Source organism: Lycium barbarum, chromosome 5 (assembly GCF_019175385.1).
Source record: "Lycium barbarum isolate Lr01 chromosome 5, ASM1917538v2, whole genome shotgun sequence".
Lineage (NCBI taxonomy): Eukaryota > Viridiplantae > Streptophyta > Magnoliopsida > Solanales > Solanaceae > Lycium > Lycium barbarum.
The window spans coordinates 124,754,656-124,779,326 of record NC_083341.1 but is presented as its reverse complement, the minus strand read 5'-3'; the positions used below and the strand labels follow the sequence as shown (position 1 = coordinate 124,779,326).

At 35.7% G+C, this 24,671-nt stretch overlaps 1 protein-coding gene and 1 pseudogene across 1 annotated transcript; both read right to left on the bottom strand.

Annotated features, from left to right (window-relative positions):
* Positions 1-205: 205 nt before the first annotated feature.
* Positions 206-12,227, bottom strand: LOC132639738 (uncharacterized; annotated as a pseudogene).
* Positions 12,228-14,632: 2,405 nt separating this feature from the next.
* Positions 14,633-17,974, bottom strand: LOC132641387 (WAT1-related protein At3g28050-like). The gene is made up of 7 exons (XM_060358365.1): positions 17,737-17,974; positions 17,581-17,646; positions 17,366-17,479; positions 16,514-16,757; positions 15,659-15,817; positions 15,413-15,564; positions 14,633-14,838 (listed from the first exon to the last, which is right to left on the bottom strand). The coding sequence occupies exons 1-7, from the start codon at positions 17,910-17,912 to the stop codon at positions 14,688-14,690; spliced, it is 1,062 nt and encodes a 353-aa protein (XP_060214348.1). The 5' UTR covers positions 17,913-17,974; the 3' UTR covers positions 14,633-14,687.
* Positions 17,975-24,671: the final 6,697 nt, after the last annotated feature.

Here is a 24,671-nt window from a genome sequence, read left to right as displayed (position 1 = left end):
AGAACAATATAATCTTACTACCATTTTTTTCTCTTTAAACTATAGAAAGGTTAATTACCATTACAGAACATATGTAGTGTGCGGATATTGGTGGAACACAACTGTAATGGTACACTCAATATTAAAATCTGAATATTGATTCTCATCTCATTTTCCCCTGAAACAAATGTAATGTATTTTCACCTATACATATCTACCAATTTTTCATATATATATTTACAGCACTATTTATCTTTATAGCATACAATTATTCCTTTTCTCAAAAGGAATTGATTATGTACTTGTGTTGGTGATAGGAAGTAGATATCTCGTGAAATTAATTGATGTGCCCATAAAAAACTAACTCGGTCACCACGATAATAAAAAGAAAATGAAAGAAGTTAAAAATGGATCACAGATTATTTAAAGTAAACTCACATAACAATTACTTTATATAATATTAGACTTGCTGGGCCTCATTTTGCAGTAGAGGGACATTTTCGCCAAGTGTTTCTGAGTTCTTCCTCTCACAGTATTTTTCCTGTGCTTTTCCCCACATCACAGCATAAAACCCAAGAACTGTGGTTACTGATCCCACCAAACTGCAAGAAATGTCCATATTAGTACACATATCACGCCCTAATGTTAAAGTAACCCCTCCGTTTTAATTTATGTGACGTTTTTTTACTGAATATAAATTATTTGAAACAGTGATCGAAAGACTTTTGGAATTAGTAATGTTAAATATGCCATTACATCTCTGCATCTATAATAGCATGTCATTAAAGTTTAAATTTGAAGTTTAAAGTTAAATTTCTAAATTTAGAATGGTGATGTTCTTATTTTCAATGAATTATAGTAAGGAAGTAGTGGCACATAAAATAGAAGAGAGGGATAAGTAATAAGATTATTGTTACAAGTTCATAATTCACGTATTACTACCTCTCATCCATATATACTTTTAAGGTGTTTGTACACCCCTTAAAAAGGCCGATATCCGACAGTTTTAATTATAAAAATATTGTGTGAATCTAAAATACCCTTATCTCTCTTAAACTTTTCACTTAATTACACTCTATTCATTAGAGCGGTAAGGATTAATAAATGTTTTTTTAAAACATTCTAAAATAAATTCATTTTGACAAAATCACTAATATTTAGGGTAAAAAAGAGTGTAAGAAATAGTACCTTCCAATGTAGAAAACGTCTTTGAAGCAAAAGGTACCAATGACAACAGCAAAAACGACGCCCAAAGGCTTGAACATCGAAACAAAGAGAGGATCTGTCTTCTTGAGGCACCATGTTGTCATGCAACTCCTGAATGCTATACCAATTATACCCTGAATTCACAAATTTTAAAGTAAATTGTTGTCTTAAAAAAACAAAATTTCCTGTTGTCAACCATTGATGACTTTATCTAATGATACTCTTCTTCTTCCTATACAATATGTTGTAACCGTATAATTGTTCCTACATTCTACTAGCTCGTTTGTTAAAATTTGATCAAATTAAATAGGAGAAAGAACGTCGATTCCCCCTGAAAACAAAATAATTATCCGTTCATATTCCCCTTATTTTATGCCGCCAAATTTTTTATCCGAAATGCCCCCAAAATTATGATACCAACATGGTATCACCCTATTTCTTTATAGTATGATGGTATTACAGAGGACTTCTTTAATTTCTTTAAAAACACTCATCAGCCCTCTATGAAACCCATATGATATATATAATATGCTAATAGGGCATCATAGAGAACCATGTTCATTTATTTAAAAAGCATACTTTCTTTAAAAAAAACCTCTATGATATCATCATCTTATATACTTATAGTGAGATGGTATCATGGAGGATTACTTCAATCCTTCAATGAGAAACTCCTCAGTCTTTCATGATACCATCATGATATATACCATAAGCTGAGATGGTATCATGGTGGACTGCTTCAGTGCTTCAATGAGACACTCCTCTTAATCCTCCATGATACCATCATGGTATATAAATATACTGACATAGATCATAAAGGAAGAGTTTTGAGTGAGAGGGTACTCGGATAAATATTTTCAACCGACTAGGTAAAAGCGAAATTAGTTTAGAAAAGAGCATGAGCGGATAAATATTTTATGTTGTTTTCCCAATTAAATATGGTAAGTGTGAATCTAAATGCAAATGTCACCCTTGTTGGCTTTACCACTCATCAATTGCTTTTTTAGGCCCATTAGACAAGTTTACCGGGCAATTTGCAGGATTGCCCATCGCTGGGGGTGGTCTTTAATTTTTATCCCTCAAAATGGTGATCTCCTTCGGGCAGAATTTGTTCCTTAAAGGTAGAATTTGCACATTTGCAATTTCTGCCTTGCATGGACAGATTTATAAAATTCTACCTTGTGAATTTTTTTTTTTTTTTATACTAAGTTGGGGTTCGAACTCACAACCTCGGGATATTAGGCGAAGGGCAATTTGAATCACAAAAATTAAAGACCACCAATTTGAAGGGCAAAAATTAAAGACCACCCAAATGAAGGAAAATCCATGCAAAAAAAAAAAAAAAAAAAAAAGAAGTTTACCTCCTCCTCCTCCTTCTTTTTTTTTTTTTGAAAATTTGACACTGTATGATAAGTTGGTTCGCTAAACAGCACAAACAAACCCAAGTTAATAAAAATTGACACACAGGGGCCCATGGATATGTTTCAGGCTAAAAGATTGGTATTTTATAACCTGAAACTTCATCCGTAAAAGTAGTTGTACAATTTTCAGATATTGTAGTGGGAGAATTTCTCAGAGTTGTTTCGTGAAAATTCGAATTAAAAATGGGATGGAGGCATGCATCGAAGAAGCTTGTCAAATATTCATCTATTCATGTAGCTAAGGATTGCGATTTAATTGGGTGATATAGAGTTTTGTTGGAAACATCTTAAGGAACTGGAATATCAAGTTTGGAGTGTTTGAAGACGATTTAAGCTGAATTTCAAATTGAAAACTTGAGGTTAAAGATGACCATTTGTGTATCCTTATTGTATCCCATGTATATTACAATGTATATCACACTATATATTTGTTTATCTCATGTATATCATGTATATATGTGCATATCCATGAGATCTATTTGATATATACGCGGATATACATGATATGATACATGATATACATGTGTCGTAGTGACGTCCATGAATATATGTATGGGTGATATATAATGATATTCATGATATACAATGAGATATCACACATTGTAGTGACGTTTTAAGTTTGATTTTTTACTCTAAACCAGTCCAAATCACCTATAGTCTTCCTCAAATTTGGAATATAGCATCATCCAGGTGTCTCCGGCCAATTCCAACCGTACCCACTATAGTTGTTCAATCCAACAACCAAAACAAACAAAGTTGGATGCGTTAATTGTAATTTTCCTGGACGAAACCTTATAATTATTGATTCTGGGATTTACAAATTGATACTCAGTTGGTAGAGTTTTTGTTTGTTTTTCAATGGCTAAATCAAATTCTCGTCGTTAACTTTTCTTCAAACAGAGCTCTCTGTTTTTTTTTTGTTTCTTTAATTTTTTTTTTTATATGTATATGGAATAATGGATGTCTTGCTATTTCTAAGGGATATGTATTTTGAAGCCTGAAATCAGGAAGAAAATATTGAGTCTTATTATTTTGTTAGTTATAGTTGGATATGGCTCTACAATGCCAAGTTGTTTTGGCTTTAGTTGCTAAACCTATTAATTGATGGGAAAAAAAGTATACCAATATCGATTCGAATCCTTCTATATATAGATGTCGATATCCCTTTCTTGTTTTCTATTCGTAGGTTAAATATAGAAAGAAAAATAAAGGAGTTTTTATTGTTCCTACCGAATAGAGTATAGCGATGAGACGAATGTCTGGATATAGCGTCCAAGCAATTGGATTTCTCTCCACCACTAGGGATATCAATGCAGATATGATGGTCACGAAGAAGCAGTACAAACACACTATCATAATATCTTCTTGGTATATCTTAAGAATTGAAGCCTGAAACACCATAGAAAAAGAAATAAATAAAATATCGTGGTTAATCAAAACATACCCCAAATCCATATTGAATGTGTTTGGTATGATTAAATTTATTTTTGGGAAAATGGCTTTCAGTCTTTTAGAAATCAAGTCACTTTCTTGTGTTTTGTTTTTTAGAAATAATATTTTTTTTTGTAAAAAAAAAAAAAAAAAAGCATTTCCAAAAGGGAAAAAAAATCATTTTGCTCACTTTCTTTCACAATTATCTCAACTCTTAAGTTCATATCACTATGTCAATAACACTTAATATTAATATCAATATTAACATTCAAAAGCTTTTATCAAAACAATACTCGATTTGCAAATATCATTATAAATCTCTTATAGATATGTTATCTGAGAAATATTCGCCACTCCTCAACCAAATATAATTTTTAAAATTCATTATTTCAAAAAATGACTCTCAGTATGCCAAACACATTCAATTATTAAGGACCTAATAGAGTTTGAAATTGTTATAGATCAAATCAGACCTGAATAATGTACCATAGTGAAGTAGACAGAGACTCACAAGCAAGTATAACTCCTCCAAGAATCCAGTTTTGTTGAGATGAGAAAGCAGAAGTTAGGTGTTGGTTAATGATTTGAGGGCCCCTATAAAATGTTAAAATAAATGCGCCTGATATTGAAACAGCAGTGCCAAAGGCTTTGGCATAGCTACTCCCAACTTCTCCAATTTATCACTTCCATCCTATGAAATGGCAATCAATATATCTATTCAGTTTATTCAATGGACGGATTAAAATTGGTAGAGTTACTAAATGAGTGAGTTATTTGAACAGGTTAGGCGAATTTTACCAAGCCTTACTAATCAAGAAATTTAAACAAATATTATCCCGATTGCATTTACTTTTCGACCAGACTATCTACAAACACTTGTGATGATGTATTTTTTTAAGTTTTCAGATCCTCTTCTATTACTTCAGATACAATATGTACGCTCTTTGTTTCAGTTTAGGTGATAATTTTATCATTTTAGTTCGGGAAAATTGACTTTTTGTCAATTGAAGAATAATTAATTTAAGCTTTCTATTTTATTCTTAATCACAAGCTTTTATAGCAACATATTTTTTTTTTGACACGTTTAATACCATAAATTTTAAAACTTATAGCGACAAAACCTTCAAGAATGTCCTCAATCAAATAGATTCACATAAAATTGAAACAACGAGAGTAACAGTTTAACATGAAAGTGTACATGATTTTTTTTTTTTTTCATATTTGGTAGGAAAAAAGAAAAAAGACGAGAGAAACTAAACTTGACAAAGCGTAGAGAGTATACTACAACTATACCTGAAAGTAATGGCTAGGATGAAAGTAAAACCTGGAATAAGACTGAGCATGGCTGTGGCAAGTGTTGGAGAGCTATAACTTATACCAACATAATCACATATCTGGCCAAAGCATCTAAACATCAAAGAATAAGATTAATTACTCTTTAATAAATTAAATTACTTAGCTTTTAGTTAAAAGATTAAAGAAGTACAAGATTCTGATCTTAATTAACGATCCCTTCTATTATGAGTGAATTGAATAAAGAAACATTGGTTCTAATTAATACCAATTACCCGTTTAAAGCAAGTAGAAGGATTCTCCAAATCACAGAGAAGGTCAATGGCCGGCTCCCTGATCTACATACAAAGGAAAATTATATTAGCCTGTTAGGAAAATGAACATTTGCTCTATCAAACAATTAAGATTGAACATTTGATGCTGTGAGGGCTCAATATTGGATAAATAATGATAAGGATGAATTTGGCTTTGATACGGTACTAAAAAAGTGAATCTTAGACTTAACTTTTAATACCTAAAGCTAAAAGAACTGCCCGAGACTATATAACAAAACTAATTATTTCATGAACTTATAAAGTTACACCTAACAAAGACACCTTAACTTCCTCTAATTTTTTTTGATTTCGACCCGATGTTAGTACATGTTTTAGGGCTCGATTAATTTGGATTCACGCCAAAAAATTCTACTTTGTAGGTAAAGGGCATATAAAAAGAAAACTAATTGCTTTATCAACCAATGCGAGACACTCAACAAATCAAAGACACAATTAATTTACTTCAATTTTTGTTTTTTGTTTCTCATTTTGTGTTTAGTACTTGTTTTGGGACCTGACTAATTCAAATTCACGCTGAAAAGTCTCACTTTGGATAATAAATCAAGTGGTCTTTACCAAAGGCGGTTTCATATCTATGACTTGAACCTGAGATCTCTGATTAAAGATGAATACATCATGAGTACTTACCATTACATAACATTATAACAACCGTCGGTGGTAATTTACTCCAATCAATACAACAAGAATTCTAGTTACATGAAATAAATAAGGATTCCCAGCAGTTACAGAAAACTTTAAATGTGGACAAGCAGAGTAGATCAATGAATGAAAGAGAACCTGGCTACATAGATGAAGATGCAAGCAGGGAAAAGGATGAGAGTAGCAGCAGCATTTGAGTAGACAACAATGATGAAACTGCTAAGGCCTTTAGACATAGCCAATTTGCTGACAATCATTGTTGTAACTATGGCTAATATTGCAAGCACCATTCCCATAGAAGGCATCAACATCTCCTTCCATGATGATCCCACCCTTATTCCCATTTTTTTCAACCTCTACTGAATGTCTAATTTCTTTGAGTTGGAGTTTAATTTCTGGTTATGTTAATTAGTTGAAGGTGATTAGCAGGGTTTTGTCTTTCTTTTGTGTTTTTTATTACTAAAGTCTTGTTTTGCAAGTTGACGTCTGGTCATCAATATTTGCAAAATCTTGTTTGACAACTATTTTATTAAACAAATGAAATTTTAGACCTAACTCAAACTCAAAAGCTAGTTCAATGGATAGGATTGTCCAAGCCATATAAAAAGATCACTCGATCAACTGATGTGGGACGCTTTGACATATTTCAAGTGAAATAATAATTTTTAAAATTTTTGTTTTCAAATGAAATTCATGTCCAACTCCAAATAAAACTTATACTAGTTTTCAGCTTCTAACTTAAATATTTTTTTGCAATTTCAACCAAATATTAATAACCTTATTAAGAGTGCACGACACAATATAATGGGGTACAAGAGAAGAAAAGATAATATTGGTGCGGGACAGTTGAAAATTATTCTATATTATCATTTTCTTATTGTCAATTTATTGCGTCAGAAAACAAATAAAAATAATTAAATTAGGTTGTTGACACAGTCTGCTTAAAGGCCTTTAATCATTGACGAGGAAGGAATCAATTTTCCCATGGCAATTATTGGTGGGTTCGGCAATTAAACGTTCTTAAAGACTACGACAATTATTTTCAGGAATAAGAAAATAACAAAAAAAAAAAAAAAAAAAAAGCGTACAATATTTGATTACTAAAGTTTTGTTCGAAATTTTGAAAAAAAGAAGCTTGTGTTAGAAATAATACTAAAAACGATTTGGCAATATTTACTAGACAAATATCCATCGAGCTGTAAACTCGATTCATTTCACGTTTGGGTTAAAGACAGGTTACACTTTGCTGGTCGGCAAAAAATAATTACCATCGCTAGCCAAATATATAAAATGTATATATTATTATGTATGTTATACGTTAATTTACATTTGCTGAATATTATTTGGGTGGATGGCTTATTAATATCAATTTCACAAATTTTTAAGCATAGAATGTTTGATGCTTAGACAAAAATACTAAATACGAAAATAGTCATTGACATGTTTGTTAAAACGGAATAGGATCAGATTTGCCTGTATAGTCTCACAAATAAACTATATTTGTCTTTCGTTATACTTTTTCAACATATTTGCACTAGTCATCCAACTTTAGGACTGTAAAAAAAGTCATATTTATTCCTACTCAGTTAAATTCTCATATCCACTTAATTTTCCTGTGTGGCGCGGGCATAGAACCAAACCTCAATCCTTAGCGAAAGCTAGGAGATGGCATGAACTAAACAAGCCCAATTCAGCCAAAGAATAACAAATCGAATAGGGTCATTCTCACAAATGCCCTTATTCGGGGATGATCTTTAATTTTTGTCCCTCAAATTGCCGGTTTTTAATATTTGCCCTTCGGCACTTTAAGTGATCGAAAATACCCGGAGATTTTAGGTTCGAACCCCAGCAGAGTATAAAAAAAATTAGCAAGACAAAATTTCGTAGCAAATTATACTTATTCGGGCAAAAGTTAGGTCTTAAGACTTAACTAACTTCTGTAGAATCCTAGCAAAGTAAAAAAAAAAAAATGTCTTGCGAAATTTCGCAAGACATAACTAAATTTTCGCGAAGCTTTGCTTTGCGATTTTTTTTTTTTTTACTGAGCAAGGGTTTACACCCAGAACTTCGGAGTATTTTCGATCTTTTTTAAGCGAAAAGCAAAAATTAAAGACTAATAATTTGAGGGACAAAAATTAAAGACCAACACCTTTGAAAGACAATCCGCGCAAAAAAAAAAAAAAAAAAAAAAGAATCGAATGAAATCCGTATAATAGATTTTTTTTGTACTCCATACAGATGCAATTTTTGTAGTGTAGCGGCGCATGATGGAATCAAACCAACCCAAACAAATTGCACGGTTTCCCTTCAAATGGCTGGTTTTTAGTTTTGTCCTTCAAAATTAAACTTATGCCTAGCGGGATATAAGTTCTTTAAGAGTGAGGGACATGATTTATCGGGATCATATTAAACTTATGCCTAACGGGATATAAGTTCTTTAAGAGCGAGGGACATGATTTGTCGGGATATTATGATGCAAAAATATAAACTTCTTCCCCCGAAAAGTTATTTGCATTGAGGGACAAAAATTAAAGACCTGCACAAAATAGGGAAGAAAGTGCACAAATCTTCCGTTAGGCCCACTAGCAAAGTGTGAGCCTTCAAAGATTAACCTCAGGATCATCAGCTGTGTCTTGTAATAGTGGCATATTGTTGCTGTTTGGTGACAACCTCTTCTCTTCCATTTTCCATTCTTTAGCTTTTCCCCATACCACCGAGTAAAATCCAAGTACAATTATGGCTGACCCGACCAAACTGCACCACAATCATGTACAAGATGGTCAATGATTTATCTGGCTGATTGACGCAAATGTGTCTATTTTAGTTCACCATTTAGATTTTATCCCTAGCTTTAAAAATGTAACTATAGCTCTTGGGTTTGATAAATAAATTAGAATGTCCTCTTAATCTTCAAACTTTTAGATCGTGATCTATTATTTTCTCATCAATTTTTTCCTTTGTATAGTCTAAAGGTCCATAAGTCAAACAAATATAATTTTAAAAAGAAGGTAATTATTCAACATGACTGAGTCACTAGAAAAGACTCACAAAATGCCACAAAAAGAGTAAAACATGAAGGAAATAGTATTAAACATGTGTGATTTACCTTCCAACATGGATAGTTTCACCCATGAATAAGCTGGCAGCCATTGCAAACACAACACCAAGTGGATGAAACATGACAACAAAGAGTGGTCCTCTTTTCTTCACACACCATGAGTTTATACTCACTTGGAATACATTTCCAAACACGGCCTGCACTAACCAAAAAAAGAGAAGTTTTTCAAGAGAAAAAAAATAATAAAAACGAGTTTAAGTTTTAACACTGTTATTGTTAAAAAAAATTATACTGTCAGATCATCCATTGCTATCTACAGTCTACAAATAAGCATTCCTAATTAGTTACCGAGTACATGAGAGCCAGTATTGCGCTCCGAGAGTTTATGATCCAGGAACTCAAGTCTCTTTCAGTAGCTAAAGAGAAAGAAACACATAGAAATGTAACACCACAGCTATAAAATAGCATTACAATAAGCTCTGCTGGGTACTTCCTAAGGATAAATGCCTGCAAAACATGAAACAAATGAAAATTGGTCATTTCACTTTATCTTCTCATTGATTTTTTATGCGTTTGGTCCGACGATGTCATTCTTTAGAAAAATGTTACGGAGGAGCTAGGTTAGTCTAAAGATACTAGGTGTCCCTGCTTCTTTAGGGTGTAAGAAGTGGTAGGTTAAAAGGTCCGTTGAGAGCCTCAAGGCTATGTCATGATAAATAGGTTCGAACACTTGTCCCTGGCCGATTTCCAGATCATAATTGCTCTAGAAAATTTTTCTTTCAGTATTTGGTTACGTAAATGAACACAATTTCACCATAACAGAGAAAATGACTTTCTTCACGTATGAACGAAAATATTTTTTCTTATGAATATCTTAAATATTACTCGTAATTTCATATCACTTGCTCCAACCAATACTTAAATATCAATATCAATCTTTTATGCTCAAAAATTTCAATGAACATTATATATCCCATTTGGTAATATAATATTTGCTTTTTCAAAAAATATTTTTTCACTCACTAACCAAACACCGGAAAATATTATCTATCATGAAAAAAGGACTTTCATCATACCAAACAAGTCTAAAAAGGTGGAAAAACATTTATTGACAATTCTAATTACCTGTGAAATGATAAATACGGAAGCAATTAGAGAGCTAATCATTGTAAGCAGCCCTCCAATGACCCAAGCAAAAGATTGGTTGAGAGAATGAGGAGTTGCTAATATTGAACTCAATGGTCTTTGAAAAACATCAGGACCTTTATATAGAGTTGCAACAAGTGCACCTATTATTGATACCAAGGTACCAATAGTTTTAGTCACTGTGCTCAAACTCTTGTACTCAAAGGTTTCCATCCTAAAAAAAATTAGTGAAGAGCACAAAATCAAAATATGTATATATAATTTTGACAAGTTTAATACTCCTAGCGTTCAATTTATGTGGCACTGTTTGACTAGGTACAAAATTTAAGAATAAAAAGAAGACTTTTGAAATTTGTAGTTAAAACAAACCTCAGACATTTGTGTGACTATAAGTCATTTTATTAGGGGTACAAGGGGAAATTTAAAGTTAAGTTATTTCTAATTACAGAAAGATGATATTCTTTCTGGACAGACTAAAAAAAAGTGTCACACAGATTGAAACTGAGGGAGTACAAATTATTAGTTAGGAGAAAGGTGAATTTTAAACCTGAGAATAACGGCAAGAATGAAGGTGAAACCTGGAATTAGTTGGAGTATTGCTGAGGAAAGCAATGAAGAGGAATATACAAGTCCTTGCAATGTAAGCACTTGCATCAAGAAACTACAATATTGCACCATTAATAGTCATTTCTTCTATTAGAATTAGATTAGAATTAATTAATTGCTGACTTGAGCCACAAATTAATTTACATACCCCATTAGGCCAAGCAAGAAAAATCCATGGAGAAAAGTGGGCCAAAGAGGTGGAAGAGCAGATCTGCAAATCCAACAAAAAAAAAAGACACTTAAACTGAGGCCCGACTTATTGGTCATTCGGACATTTATCCAAAATGTGCCTATTAAACACTCAATATTTATCCAAAATGTGCCTACTAAAATTCAATATTGATTAAAATTTTGAAATTTTATTGAATAAGCAGATATCCAACCACATAAGGTGCTCAATAGATCATAACTCTAGTTGAGATGTTAAATGAAGAATTTGCTTTCTACAAAAATGAATTCTTTGACAAATACCACCGAGGATTTTGGTAAAAAATACGATTCCTACACCGTTAATAAGATGTTTCGAGTTTGAGTCTTGAGTATGGAAAGACTGTCTTTCTCCTCTAATAGACTTTCTATAGTGAGAATTCGGCGACATATTGAATGCCGGGTGGAAACCAAAACATATTAAATGAATTGGCTGATAATGTAAGCTCCTTGAGCCGAGAGGGTCTATTGAAAGCAATCTCTCTATCTCCCAAGGAGGGATAAGGTCTACGTACACATAACTCTCTCAAACCTCACTTATGCGATTACACTTGGTATGTTGTTGTACTAATACTATAAGCAAAAAGGAAGACAAGATGATATATACCTGTGGACCAAGAAGGAAAGTGGAATAAGAATGAGAGTTGAAAGGGCACTTGAGTAGAATGTAAAGGTGAAGGTAGTAAGCCCAGCTGAGGTAACAGCTTTAGATGCTACCATTAATCCAACCTGTGCTAACTGCTGAATTACCATTGCTACAAATGGAAGTGCACTTTCCATCTTCATTTTCTTTACCTCTCGCTAAATGACCATCAACTATGATATTTGATGCTTTACATATGAATGTATGTGAAGCTATCCGGTAACTAAAACGAATTCAAAATTTAGATACTGTGAGTTTAAACTTTATTTATATTTTGGCATATATATATAGTATACTACAATAAGATATGATTCTGATTTCTGTGGAATTTGTGAACACGTGATTGGATTCGGCCCACACTGTCACAGTAAGGACCAATTGGTTTTTCTTGAAAGAATAAATGAATACAGTTCTTGGCTCGCTGGTTGAACGTATTGATAAGAACATTGGCACAATTTTTTTATTGACTTTTTTAGTGCATTTTTTGGTTTGTTTTTGTTAGCTTCAATCAACTTGTCGATGGTCTACATGATTAAAAATTTAGTTTCTTACCTACTTTCTTGTTTTATTTTATTTACGTCGATATGTGTACTGTGTTTTTTAATATTATAGTCAAAGCGAGACAGATCACAGGGTGTTAATAATATCTAATGTACCATATTTCAAATGTGTTTCATCACTAGGAACGGAGTACTAATCTCCATTTATTCTCTGTTCTTTTTAATTATTTTATTGATTTTCTTGTTGATCTATTTTACTATTACATCACTTCGTTCCCAAGGTAAAAGAGATTCTGGTTCTGGAGTAAATAAATCACTTTAAGAAACACCAATGTCTGAATTTTAGTTTTCGTTTGGACTTGGAAAATTTGACGTTGAGAAAGTTACTAAGATAACAGCGATGTTGGCTTTCCTTTTTATTTTTCACATTATTAGATGTTTCTTCGCATACTTGGTAGCGTCTATATATTGAAATAAAAGTTCTCCTAATCGACTATTTATTACGATAATGAACACCACTGCAGTTAATAAAGGGATCGACCTTTCGGAACTACTATCCCATTCCGCTTGTTACTGACTGTTTTGATCCGCTTCACTTAAAAAATAAAAGAAGACTCTAATATATAGGAGTCCCTTTTACGCCTAAGGTCAAATTTTAATTTACCAAATATAATTAAGGTTCATCTCGTGTCGTAATTATATGGATTTGTAAAGACTATTGAGTAGGCAGTTGACTTATCAAACTCGACCCTATCATTAGAGGCATCATGCATTCCCATCTGTGTCACAACTGATTAATTTGGTAAGTTATGTGTCTAATGCACCAGTACTAGAAATATAGGTTTTTCTCATCAATATTCAGTGACAAATTTGCTCTATAAAACATGATTTACCAACCGAACCAGCTCACTAAGAAAACAAATTGTGGGAAACAGATTCCCATTGAAACACTGGAGAATTTCCTAATATTTCTGTGTGAAAAGAAACTATTAATTAGATTTTTCTTACAGACATTTAGTGGAAAATTCCACTGAACATTTTTCAGTGAGAAATTCAATGAGAAAATAGTGATTTTTTAGTAGTGCATGGGGAATACGATCTTCAATCCCCTAAACTTACTTAGTAGGCGTTTGGCCATCAATTTTCAAACCATGGTTTCAAACCAGCGTTTCGACATGCGTTTTCAATCATGGTTTGAAACCATGGTTTCAACTTTTTTAAATATAAAATTTAACCCATAAGTTTATATTTTGTAAAACAATACCCATAAGTTGGTAGATATTTTTAACAATTACCCCCATCAATCATTTACCAATCTCATTAACTTCCACCAAATTTTATTTATGTCTACCAACCTTTTAATTTATATATGTCTACCAATTTTATTTATTGAACTAAAATTTGATCAATTGATGTTGTATTTTTAGAAAGGTCTTTTAGTATTAATTTTGAGCCAATTGTTATGAATTAGCGTATTAATTTTGTTATGAACTATGACTTGCTCATTTCGTAAGATTGTATAAGAATTGAGAATGTTTTGATAGTTTTCACAACTTGTGGAGTTTTTATGTCTATAAGAGAAAATACTCCTTAAAATATCCAAATTGCATGTCCAAACCTGATTTCTAACCATGATTTCAAACCATGTCCAAACGGGACCTTAGATGAAGCAACCTTCCAGCCTACCCACCACCTATAACTCTAGTCAGTACTATTCCTAGTGGGACTAGTAAGTAAACGCCACAACCCAAACCCACAACTAAAAGCGGCGAAGAACAAATAAAATATACCATTAAAATCAGATGTATAACAGAGGCATTTCTGCGTATAAGAACATATTAGTGGAGAAGGTAATAGCCAAAATAGTATTGGTTTTGGCTAGAGCACCTAAATCAACTACATATATTTGGCACAGATGTAGAAATCTTTATAAGATACGGAACGTCACTGACCCAACCTTAAGTAATAGATAATGGAGTAACACTTCAGGTGTGTTTGATCCGGTTGAGAAATTATTTTTCAAAATTTTCATATTTAATTGATCAAAATATTTTTTTCTAGGAAAACAAGTTCTAATATGCATATTAATTTGAAACTTACAAAGTTCATGTTGAATGTTCGCTATGAAGAAAAATCGGCCTAAGAGACTTCAATTAACATAGAGGAAGTAGATTTATAACCCCTTTATTGCAACTTAGGTTTTATATACAGCCATCAAAATTTCTAAACATTGTCATTTTTATTGCACAGAAGTGGCAATCTCTGTTGGTTCTGATTAAAGCTTGTTTCTGAAATCTGGATGACTCTTTCTTCACAAGCCTTTCCCCACATGACAGCATAAAATCCCAATGTTATGATGCTTGCTCCAATTACACTGCAATCAATACAATTTCATCACTTTATTTACTTAAAACTCATATATATACTTCACTTTTTTGTTTCTTTATTATTGTCTGTCCTAATAAGTGAATTCTGATTCATGCAACCCCATAAATAATTTCACAAACCAATTTAAGATTGAGTTTATTCTCATTTCTTTTTCTTTTCTCTGTTCTAAAATAATTTAACTTAAAACAAAAGAATTGAAGTTTCGTCGTCGTCGGAGGAAAATGGTAAAAACTTAATTGTGGATGTTTACACCACAAGAATGGATGGATGACATGTGTTTGAATATACACTACTATCACTTAACCATGGTTAATTAATGTATACATTCACTCCATTAAGTCTCTTAGCTAGGGTAAGTTGCATCGATTTGGTGTAAACACCCGGTGTGGTAAGTATTTACCTAAATAGTACTATGAATTTAAGTTATATATATGCTACGCGATCAACATAGTTGAATTAACATATCATATAAGGTTACCAATTAATGCTCATTATAGAAATTTTATCTGTAATTACTGTATAAGTAACATCATTGTGCAGTGCAAAGAACTTAAACTCACCTTCCAATATAAACAATGTCATGAAGAAAGGCAACCCCCATTAGAACTGCAACAACCATACCAAGAGGCATAAACATTGCCACAAATACAGGCCCTTTTTTCTTGACAGCCCACGTTTGGACCAAACTTCTAGCACTAACCATCAAAATCCCCTGTCAAAATTGCCTCAATTCATTAATCTTAGTACTAATTACAAGACAATTATAAGTTTTTTCCTAGCCAAAATTGCTCATTCTTGATACTTACTGAGTAACAGATGGTTAGCAACTTTATATCTGGTCTGATCTTCCAAGCATTTGGATCCTTTTCTGCTATAAAAGCAACCACAGCTGACAACATAGTCACAAAGCCACAAGCAATCACAGTTACCATCAACTCCTCTGGATAGTCCTTCATTATCCATGCCTAAAATCATTAATAAATAACAGAAGCAGAATTTAGTAGACTTTTACTAAGGAACAACTTGATAAACTAAAGAAGGATAACTCTTTTTAAGAAAATAATAGTTACAAAATAAAAGGGAAATTGCAGCTTAAAATTTTCTGTCTTTACTTTACACCACTTTATCTTACTTTTCAGCTATATCCTGTTATTGAATTCTTCAATCTTCCTTAACATATTTTCTAAAATGCATATGTGTGGAGTGAAACATATATTAGTGAGTTAATCAATTAACTTCTCTTTAATCTCAAACTAGTCAGTCTTTATGTTGCTCGAATCCTCCAAAAATGCCGTTGCATCTATGTTGGATGTTTCAACTACTCCCTCGGTCCCACTTTAACTATCGCTTTAATTAGCTCATTTCACACCCATTAAGAAAAACAATAAATACAAGGTATATTTTACTAAGTTGCCCCTATTTAATAAAACTAGATTGATTTCTTCTTCTTAAATACTGTGCCATTAAGGGTATAGTTGGAAATAATTGCGAAGTTTAGTCTTGAATTCCTAAAGTGAAAATTATTTTGAGCTAAAGTGATTATTAATTTGGGAAGGAGGGAGTATTATTCATTCTTGGAGGATCCGACACACATTTCGGGATTTTTGAAGGATCCGAGCAGAAAGAAGTGAAATGGACAACAAAATGAAGGCAAGGGGTACCTGAACTATGTAAAGCAGACCAGCCAAGAAGCTAGCAGTTGTAAGGAGTGAACTTCCAATGATCCAATTTGATTCATGTGTTGTCAAAAGGGGCTGATCAATATTTCTATTATACACTACTGATTCATGAGAAAAGATTGCAGGTCCTTTGTAAAATGTCATCACAAATGCTCCTGTTATCAGTATCATTGTTCCAATAGACTTTGCCAGACTGCTCTTTGCTTTCAATGCTAACTTTTCCATCCTAATAATTGAAAAACCGACTATTGTTCAAGAACTAAGTTTGTGACATAACTTCTTACAATTGAAAAAACTTAGAGAATCAAAGGATCTTTGAAGCGTTAATTCCAGTTATGATCACTGAATTTTATCTCCTATAGGTTTTATCAATAAAGTCACAAAATTATTATTTTATAGTATTAAAGTAACTGAACTTTACGTACTATACGTACTATAATATTATTAATGTGCCCTCAACTATAACGATAAAGTCACAAAATTATTAATTTGTTGCATTAAAGTCACAAACTTTACCCACTGTAATAGTAAAACCACCTTATACAAAGGTTTTATCGTTACAATGGGTAAAATTTTTAGTGACTTTACTGTTATCATGAGCAAAGTTTAGTTACTTTAATGTGGCAAAAAGTAATTTTGTATTCTACTATTAAAGCAGGTAAACTTTAGTGACTTACTGTTATAAAAACAAAATTCAATTACTTTAGCGTGACAAAAAATAATTTTGTGACTTTACTGTTATATTGAATAAACTTCCTGATCATAAGCGAAATTAATTTGAAAACTGAATACCGTAACAGAAAATTGCAGGAGCAAAAAGAAAGAGTTGCATACCCAAGAATGACAGCAACTATGAAAGTGAAAGCTGGAACAAGATCTACTATGGCAGAAGCTAGAGTTGGTGAACTATACTGTATCCCCACATACAACAAAGTTTGCCCAGAACAGCTTTATTTGGTCACCCAATTAAGACCAAAAAAACCATTTAGATGAAGAATCATAATTCCAAGAAAATCGTATATAAAAAGACCATAAGTTTTTATAATTACCCGAGAAGAGCAAGAAGAAAGATTCTACACAGAATAGGAAATGAGAGCATACCACATGGCTTTATTCTGCATATGCAATGGAAAAAAAAACGTTTAATTTTGTAAAAACTCAAGAAACTGAAAAACTGATAAAACTAATTAGTAGACAGAATTAACCTGTGATAGATGAATGTGGAAGGAACAAGGATAAGTAAGGCCAAGGCATTAGAATAAAGAACAAAGACAAAATTGCTCATTCCTTTGTTTGTAGCTGCTTTGTTCAGTGTGTTTAATCCAACTTCTAAGCAGCAAACAATTATCAATAACACTGATATTATTACTGAATTCCCCATCTCTTTTTTTTCCCCCTCTTCTCTATTCTAGTTTGCAAGTTGTGCAGTTCAGAGACTATGATTTCAAACATCATTTAAGATAAAGGGAAAAGTAGGAAAAGGACTTCCAAGCCAATGACATTCTTCAAAGTGTCACTCATTCTGGAACAGCGTTAGGCACGTCAAAATTTTTTTTTTTTTTTTTTTTAACAAATAGCCTCTTTTCAACTCCTGTGATTAAAAAAATAGTACGTCATTATCCTAAAATCTTAAATGTTATAAGTGAAACTCATAATGTGGTCTGAGTTTTACTTGTGAAATTTATAAGTGTGGAACACTAAAACAGTTGTTATGCTTCAAAGATGTGATCGAAAAGTGGTCAGTGAGCGCTAGTCTTTTTTCAAAATATTTGTATTCATATACATATAAGATGACGGTAATAGCACATTAATTTTCAGATTTTATTGTAAAATTAGTTCTTCTTTTTAATTTGACTATTTGATAAGTGGAAAAAATACGATCTATGTTATATAGTAGAACAAACACTAATATCTTAATTGAATCAGTCATGATCAATTCACATTTTAGGATGGAGAAACATGGTTAGTAAATATTGATATAGCCGATCGATCTTAACTTGTTTGAGACTGAAGCGTAATCATTGTTGTTGTCACATTCACGTTGAAATTTATGAAAACTAGCTCATCATATCTTATTACAATTAAGATAATTCTGTTTGATTCACTAATTTCGTGAGAAGATACTGAATTGACATTAAACTTGTTTTTTAGTCTCATGTAATTATTGTTTGGTTCTCGCAATTCTAAAATACTCCGTTACGTTACGTTGCTGTGTGATTAAATAATTATTCCTATCCAAGGTTTGCCAAATGTTGAAGGGTTGGCTGGTCCTAGAATTGTCGTTTTCATAAAACAGAGCTAGCAAGTGTATTCTTTGCCAAAAGCAAACCCCAAAAATGGGTCAACAAATGTGTATTCTTTGCCAAAAGCAAACCCCAAAAATGGGTCAAGTATTAATTGGTCTAGTAGTCAATAAACAAGACTGAAAATTATGATGTTTCGGGTGAAGTAAAATATTAGGTAATTTTGTTTGAATCTTCAAGCTTTAGTGAATAAAATTACTTGATATCTACGCTAAAGGAAGGTTGTATACGGTAAAAATCGGATATATGTTAAACCGGTGAGACCAAGGACCGAAGGAAGAAAGGAACATGAACGTGCACGAAGGCTCCCGTTCTGAACCGGAGGAATGTTTGGACCGAAGCAAAGGAAGGGCATCATTTGGTCCGGTTCCCCCATGACCGGGTTGGTCGTTGCCGTTGGTCCGTTTGGTCGAGGCCGTTAGTTCGTTTAATCGTGGCCGGTGGTCCGGGAGATCCGTTGCGCGGTTGCCACGCGTCGATAACGTCCTGCCATGTTCAACTGCCAATCGTACGGGTGTCAGATCGTACGGTCAACCTAACCCAACCTAACCCAACTCAGAGCTTTTTCTTTATTATTTTATTTTTCATGTTGTATGAAGCCCATGGGGCAATACTATAAATAAGGGGCATTGTCCTCCTTTTAGAGGGTTGGCTCCTTGATATCAATAACTCTTGTAATAGCAAAAGATATATAGAACTCTCTCTCTCAAATATCTGATTTCGATTCACACTTGTCGTGTTCATCTCTTACATTGCTTCAATCAAGTAGAATCACATATTAGTATATATACAAGTCTATACCGAACCATCGACCATCAGTTGCTTCTTTATAGCATATTCATATATTTCTTTTCCCTATCAAATAGATTCAAGGCATGACCACATATCCTATACCTCACCCACAAATTTAATTGATTATCCGAATTCAGGGTAAACAGTTTGGCGCCCACCGTGGGGCTAGGATAATAGTGGTCTTCGATCTTGATCTCTACCATATTCATCAAAATCAAAAACATCTCCTGTTCGTCTTTGAAAAAACGGACTAAATGGCTAACAGTGGGCAATCTAGTCACGTCAACAACAACGAGATAGTGGCCGAAAATGAAGGCAGCAGTCCACGAGGATTGCCAAACCCCGCTGACCCTAACCCCGTTAATTCGAGGGAGGGCCTCAACCATCAAAACACCGTGGATCAGGAGAATGCCGCCCAACCGGCCACTGACCCTTTAAATACCAACGTTTCAGTTACTTTGTCCCGGACACATGGCCGGAAAGAACCGGATATTCCGAATGATAATATTGACTTACGTTTGATTTTTGAAATGTTGCAGGAACAGAGGGCAGCGATTACCGAGTAAGGAATCGCAATTGCCCAGTTGCAAAGTGGGAAAGATAAAACGACCCGGGATAAGACGAAGGGTGTTGCTGAAACCAGAAGGGATGAAGCACGGATGGTTGAAAGCAATGGGTCCGGAGCTGGTTCTTCCACCGAGGTTCTGAAATTGCTAGAAACTTTGGCTAAGCGGGTAGATTCAACCGAAAAGAGGGTGGAAACATACAACTCTCGGGTGGATCAAATCCCGGGGGCTCCGCCTTTACTGAAGGGGCCGGATTCGAAGAGGTACATCCAAAGGCCTTTTCCTTCGAGTGCAGCTCCGAAATTGATCCCAAAGAGGTTTTAAATGCCGGATATCTAGAAATATGATGGCACAACGGACCCGCACGAGCACGTGACCTCATACACCTGCGCTATAAAAGGCAATGACATGGAGGAGGATGAAATTGAATCAGTACTGCTGAAAAAGTTCGGGGAGACTTTGTCAAAAGGAGCATTGACGTGGTACGATCATCTGCCCAAGCATTCGATCACTTCTTTCGAAATGCTCGCCGATGCCTTCGTAAAAGCTCACGCCGGTGCCAAAAAGGTACAGGCCTACAAGACGGACATCTTCCGTATAGCCCAAAGAGACGATGAGTTGCTCCGAGAATTCGTCAACCGGTTCCAAAGGAAACGAATGGAGCTCCCTCCGGTTCCCGAAGAATGGGCCGCACAAGCTTTCACGACGTGGCTCAATGTTCAGAGCTCGAAGGCTTTGTTCAAATTGAAGGAGAGCCTGCTGGAGTACGAGGCTGTGACATGGGCTGATGTCCACAACAGATACGAGTCAAAGATACGGGTGGAGGATGATCAATTCGAGCTTCCCCCGGGGCCAATTAATGTGAACAAGGGTTTTGAGAGACCAAGGAAGGGTTACGAAACGAAGGACGAATCGTCGAGGGAAAGGTATAGGCCATACTCCCATTCGGAAAAGCCAAGCTTTAGGTCGGAGAAATCAAGGGATAGCCCGAGCCAAGCTTTAGGTCGGAGAAATCTGAGGTCGGACCCGGGCCAGCGGGACCCGAGTATGGTGTGTGAATACCATGGAACCCATGGTCACAAAACCGAGGTTTGTCGCCAGCTAAGAGAGGAGGTAGCCTGGTTGCTGAAGAATGGTCATCTCCGAGAATTGCTGAGTGAACGAGCCAAAACTCATTACAAGGAAAGGGAGACTCATAAAAGGGCCGAGCCAGTAGAACCCCAGCATATAATCAACATGATAGTTGGGGGTACCGATGCCTCTCGAGGGCCAGTGATGAAACGGGCCAAGGTTTCAGTTGTTCGTGAAAAACGCAGCCGGGGTTATTTATCCGAGGGTTCTATCTCTTTCAGCAACGAGGATGCCGAAGGCATCATTCAACGGCACAATGATGCATTGGTAATTTCTGTACTTATGTTTAAAACTCAGGTTAAACGTATTTTGATTGACCCAGGTAGCTCGGCCAACATCATCCGGTGGAGAGTGGTCGAACATCTAGGGCTACTCGATCAGATCATACCGGTAGCCCGGGTACTCAGCGGGTTCAACATGGCGAGCGAAACCACAAACGGGGAGATCTCGTTGCCGGTGAACATCGACGGCACTATCCAGCAGACGGTGTTCTATGTAATCGAAGGAGACATGAAGTACAATGCATTACTGGGTAGACCTTGGATATATAACATGAGGGTTGTGCCCTCAACATTACATCAGCTGCTAAAATTTCCGACCCCGGAGGGAATAAAAACAATCCGAGGTGAACAACTCGCTGCAAGAGAAATGTTCGCGGTCGAGGAGGCGACCCCGAAGCCCGGAAAATCGGATCACAAGGAAAAAGATCCAATCGGAGAACCGAATATCAAATAGCAATCAAAGCACTCGGGATTGGACCCGGAGTATGAAGATGATGTTTTCGACGTACCTAGATCATTCGTCATGCCGGATGACTCGGATGCAACCAAGTCGACTGTAGAGGAGCTGGAGCAGATCATCTTATTCGAATATCTACTGGACAGAAAGGTATACCTGGGCACGGGGTTAACCTCGGATCTCAGGAGCAAGTTAATTGAATTTCTTCAAGCTAATGGAGATTGCTTCGCATGGTCCCATATAGATATGATAGGTATACCACCGGAAGTAGCAACTCACAAGCTCAGCTTAGACGGGAAGTTTCCCCCGGTGAAGTAGAAGAGAAAGCCCATGGCGGAAGTGAAACACGCTTTCGTAAATTACGAGGTAACAAAGCTTTTAAAAATAGGTTCTATCCGGGAGGTAAAGTACCCGGACTGGCTAGCTAACGTAGTAGTAGTGCCAAAGAAAGGTAATAAATTTCGAATGTGTGTTGATTACAAGGATTTAAACAAGGCATGCCCGAATGATTCATTTCCGTTGCCCCACATCGATAGAATGATCGATGCGACGGCCGGGCATGAGATGTTAAGTTTTCTCGATGCTTACTCCGGGTATAACCAAATTCGGATGCACCCGGAGGATTAGGAGAAAACATCCTTTATTACCCGATATGGGACTTACTGTTATAATGTCATGCCTTTTGGACTAAAAAATACGGGTGCAACTTACCAATGCCTAGTTAACGGAATGTTCGAAGAACAAATAGGGAAAATAATAGAAGTTTATATTGACGACATGGTTGTTAAGTCCCTGGAAACAGAGGACCATTTAAAGCATTTGCTGGAAACCTTCGATGTGCTCCGCAAGTATAACATGAAGCTCAACCCAAATAAATGTGCCTTCGGCGTCCGGTCCGGTAAATTTTTGGGTTTCATGGTGTCAAACCGGGGTATTAAAATCAACCCAGACAAGATCAAGGCCATCAAGGATATCGAGGTAGTGAACGACGTCAAAGGAGTGCAGCGGCTCACCGGAAGGGTAGCGGCGCTGGGCCGTTTCATATCGAGGTCCTCGGACAAAAGTCACCGCTTCTTCTCCTTGCTAAGGAAGAAGAACGACTTCGTTTGGACACCGGAGTGTCAAAAAGCTTTACAAGAATTAAAAAGATACCTGTCTAGCCCACCGCTGTTGCACACGCCAAAAGCGGACGAGCAGCTTTTTCTCTAGCTTGCCGTTTCCGAGATAGCGGTAAGTGGTGTTTTGGTCCGAGAAGAATCAGGTACGCAATTTCCTATTTATTATGTAAGTAGGTCTTTGGGGGATGCGGAAACCCGTTATCCCCACTTGGAAAAATTGGCATTGGCATTGGTAAGCGCTTCTAGAAAACTCAAGCCCTAGTTTCAATGCCACTCGACATGTGTAGTGACTACTTATCCCCTAAAAAACATTATGCACAAACCGGAATTATCGGGTAGACTCATTAAATGGGCCGTAGAAATTAGCGGGTATGATATTGAATACAAACCTAGAACATCCATCAAGTCCCAGATCTTGGCCAATTTTGTGGCGGATTTCGCCCCGGCCATGGTCCCCGAGGTTGACAAAGAACTTCTGCTAACCTCGGGAGAGGCCTCGGGAATTTGGTCGCTACATACGGATGGATCCTCGAACCTCAAAGGTTTCGGGCTAGGAATCGTCCTTAGAACCTCGACCGGGGACGCCATTCGACAGTCTATTAGAACTGCTAAATTGACTAACAATGAAGCGGAGTATGAGGCCATGATTGCAGGTTTGGAATTGGCCCGGAGTATGGGGGCCGAAATCATCGAGGCAAAATGCGATTCGCTCTTGGTCGTAAACCAGGTGAACGACGTCTTCGAGGTCAAGGACGAGCGGATGCAAAGGTATCTGGAAAAAATCCAAGTGATACTACACCGGTTTAGAGAATGGACCATGCAGCACATACCGAGGGAGCAGAACAGCGAAGCCGATGCATTGGCCAATTTGGGATCTTCGGTCGAAGGGGAGGAAATCAACTCCGTGACTACGGTGCACTTATTGAACACGACGATAGAAAACGGACATGCCGAAATAAACACAATGGGTTTGACTTGGTATTGGCGCAACAAGTACATCGACTACTTGCGCGATGGAAAGCTCCCGAACGACCCAAAAGAATCACGGTCATTAAGGACCAAAGCTACGCGTTTCTGCTTGGTAGACGACCAATTATATCGTCGATCTTTCTTCGGCCCCCTGGCTAAGTGTTTGGGTCCTGGAGAGACGGAGTATGTGATGAGAGAGGTGCACGAAGGAACCTGTGGCAACCACTCCGGATCTGAAGCTCTGGTCCGAAAGATCATCAGGGCCGGTTACTACTGGAACCGGATGGACGAAGATTCAAAAATTTTTATCGGAAAATGTGAAGGGTGTCAAAGACATGCTCCGATGATTCACCAGCCCAGGGAGTTGCTGCATTCAGTGGTTTCACCTTGGCCTTTCATGAAGTGGGGAATGGACATTGTCAGCCCATTACCATGGGCACTAGGTAAAGCCCGTTTCATTCTGCTTATGACTGATTTTTCTCTAAGTGGGTTGAAGCGCAGGCCTTTGAAAAAATCAGAGAAA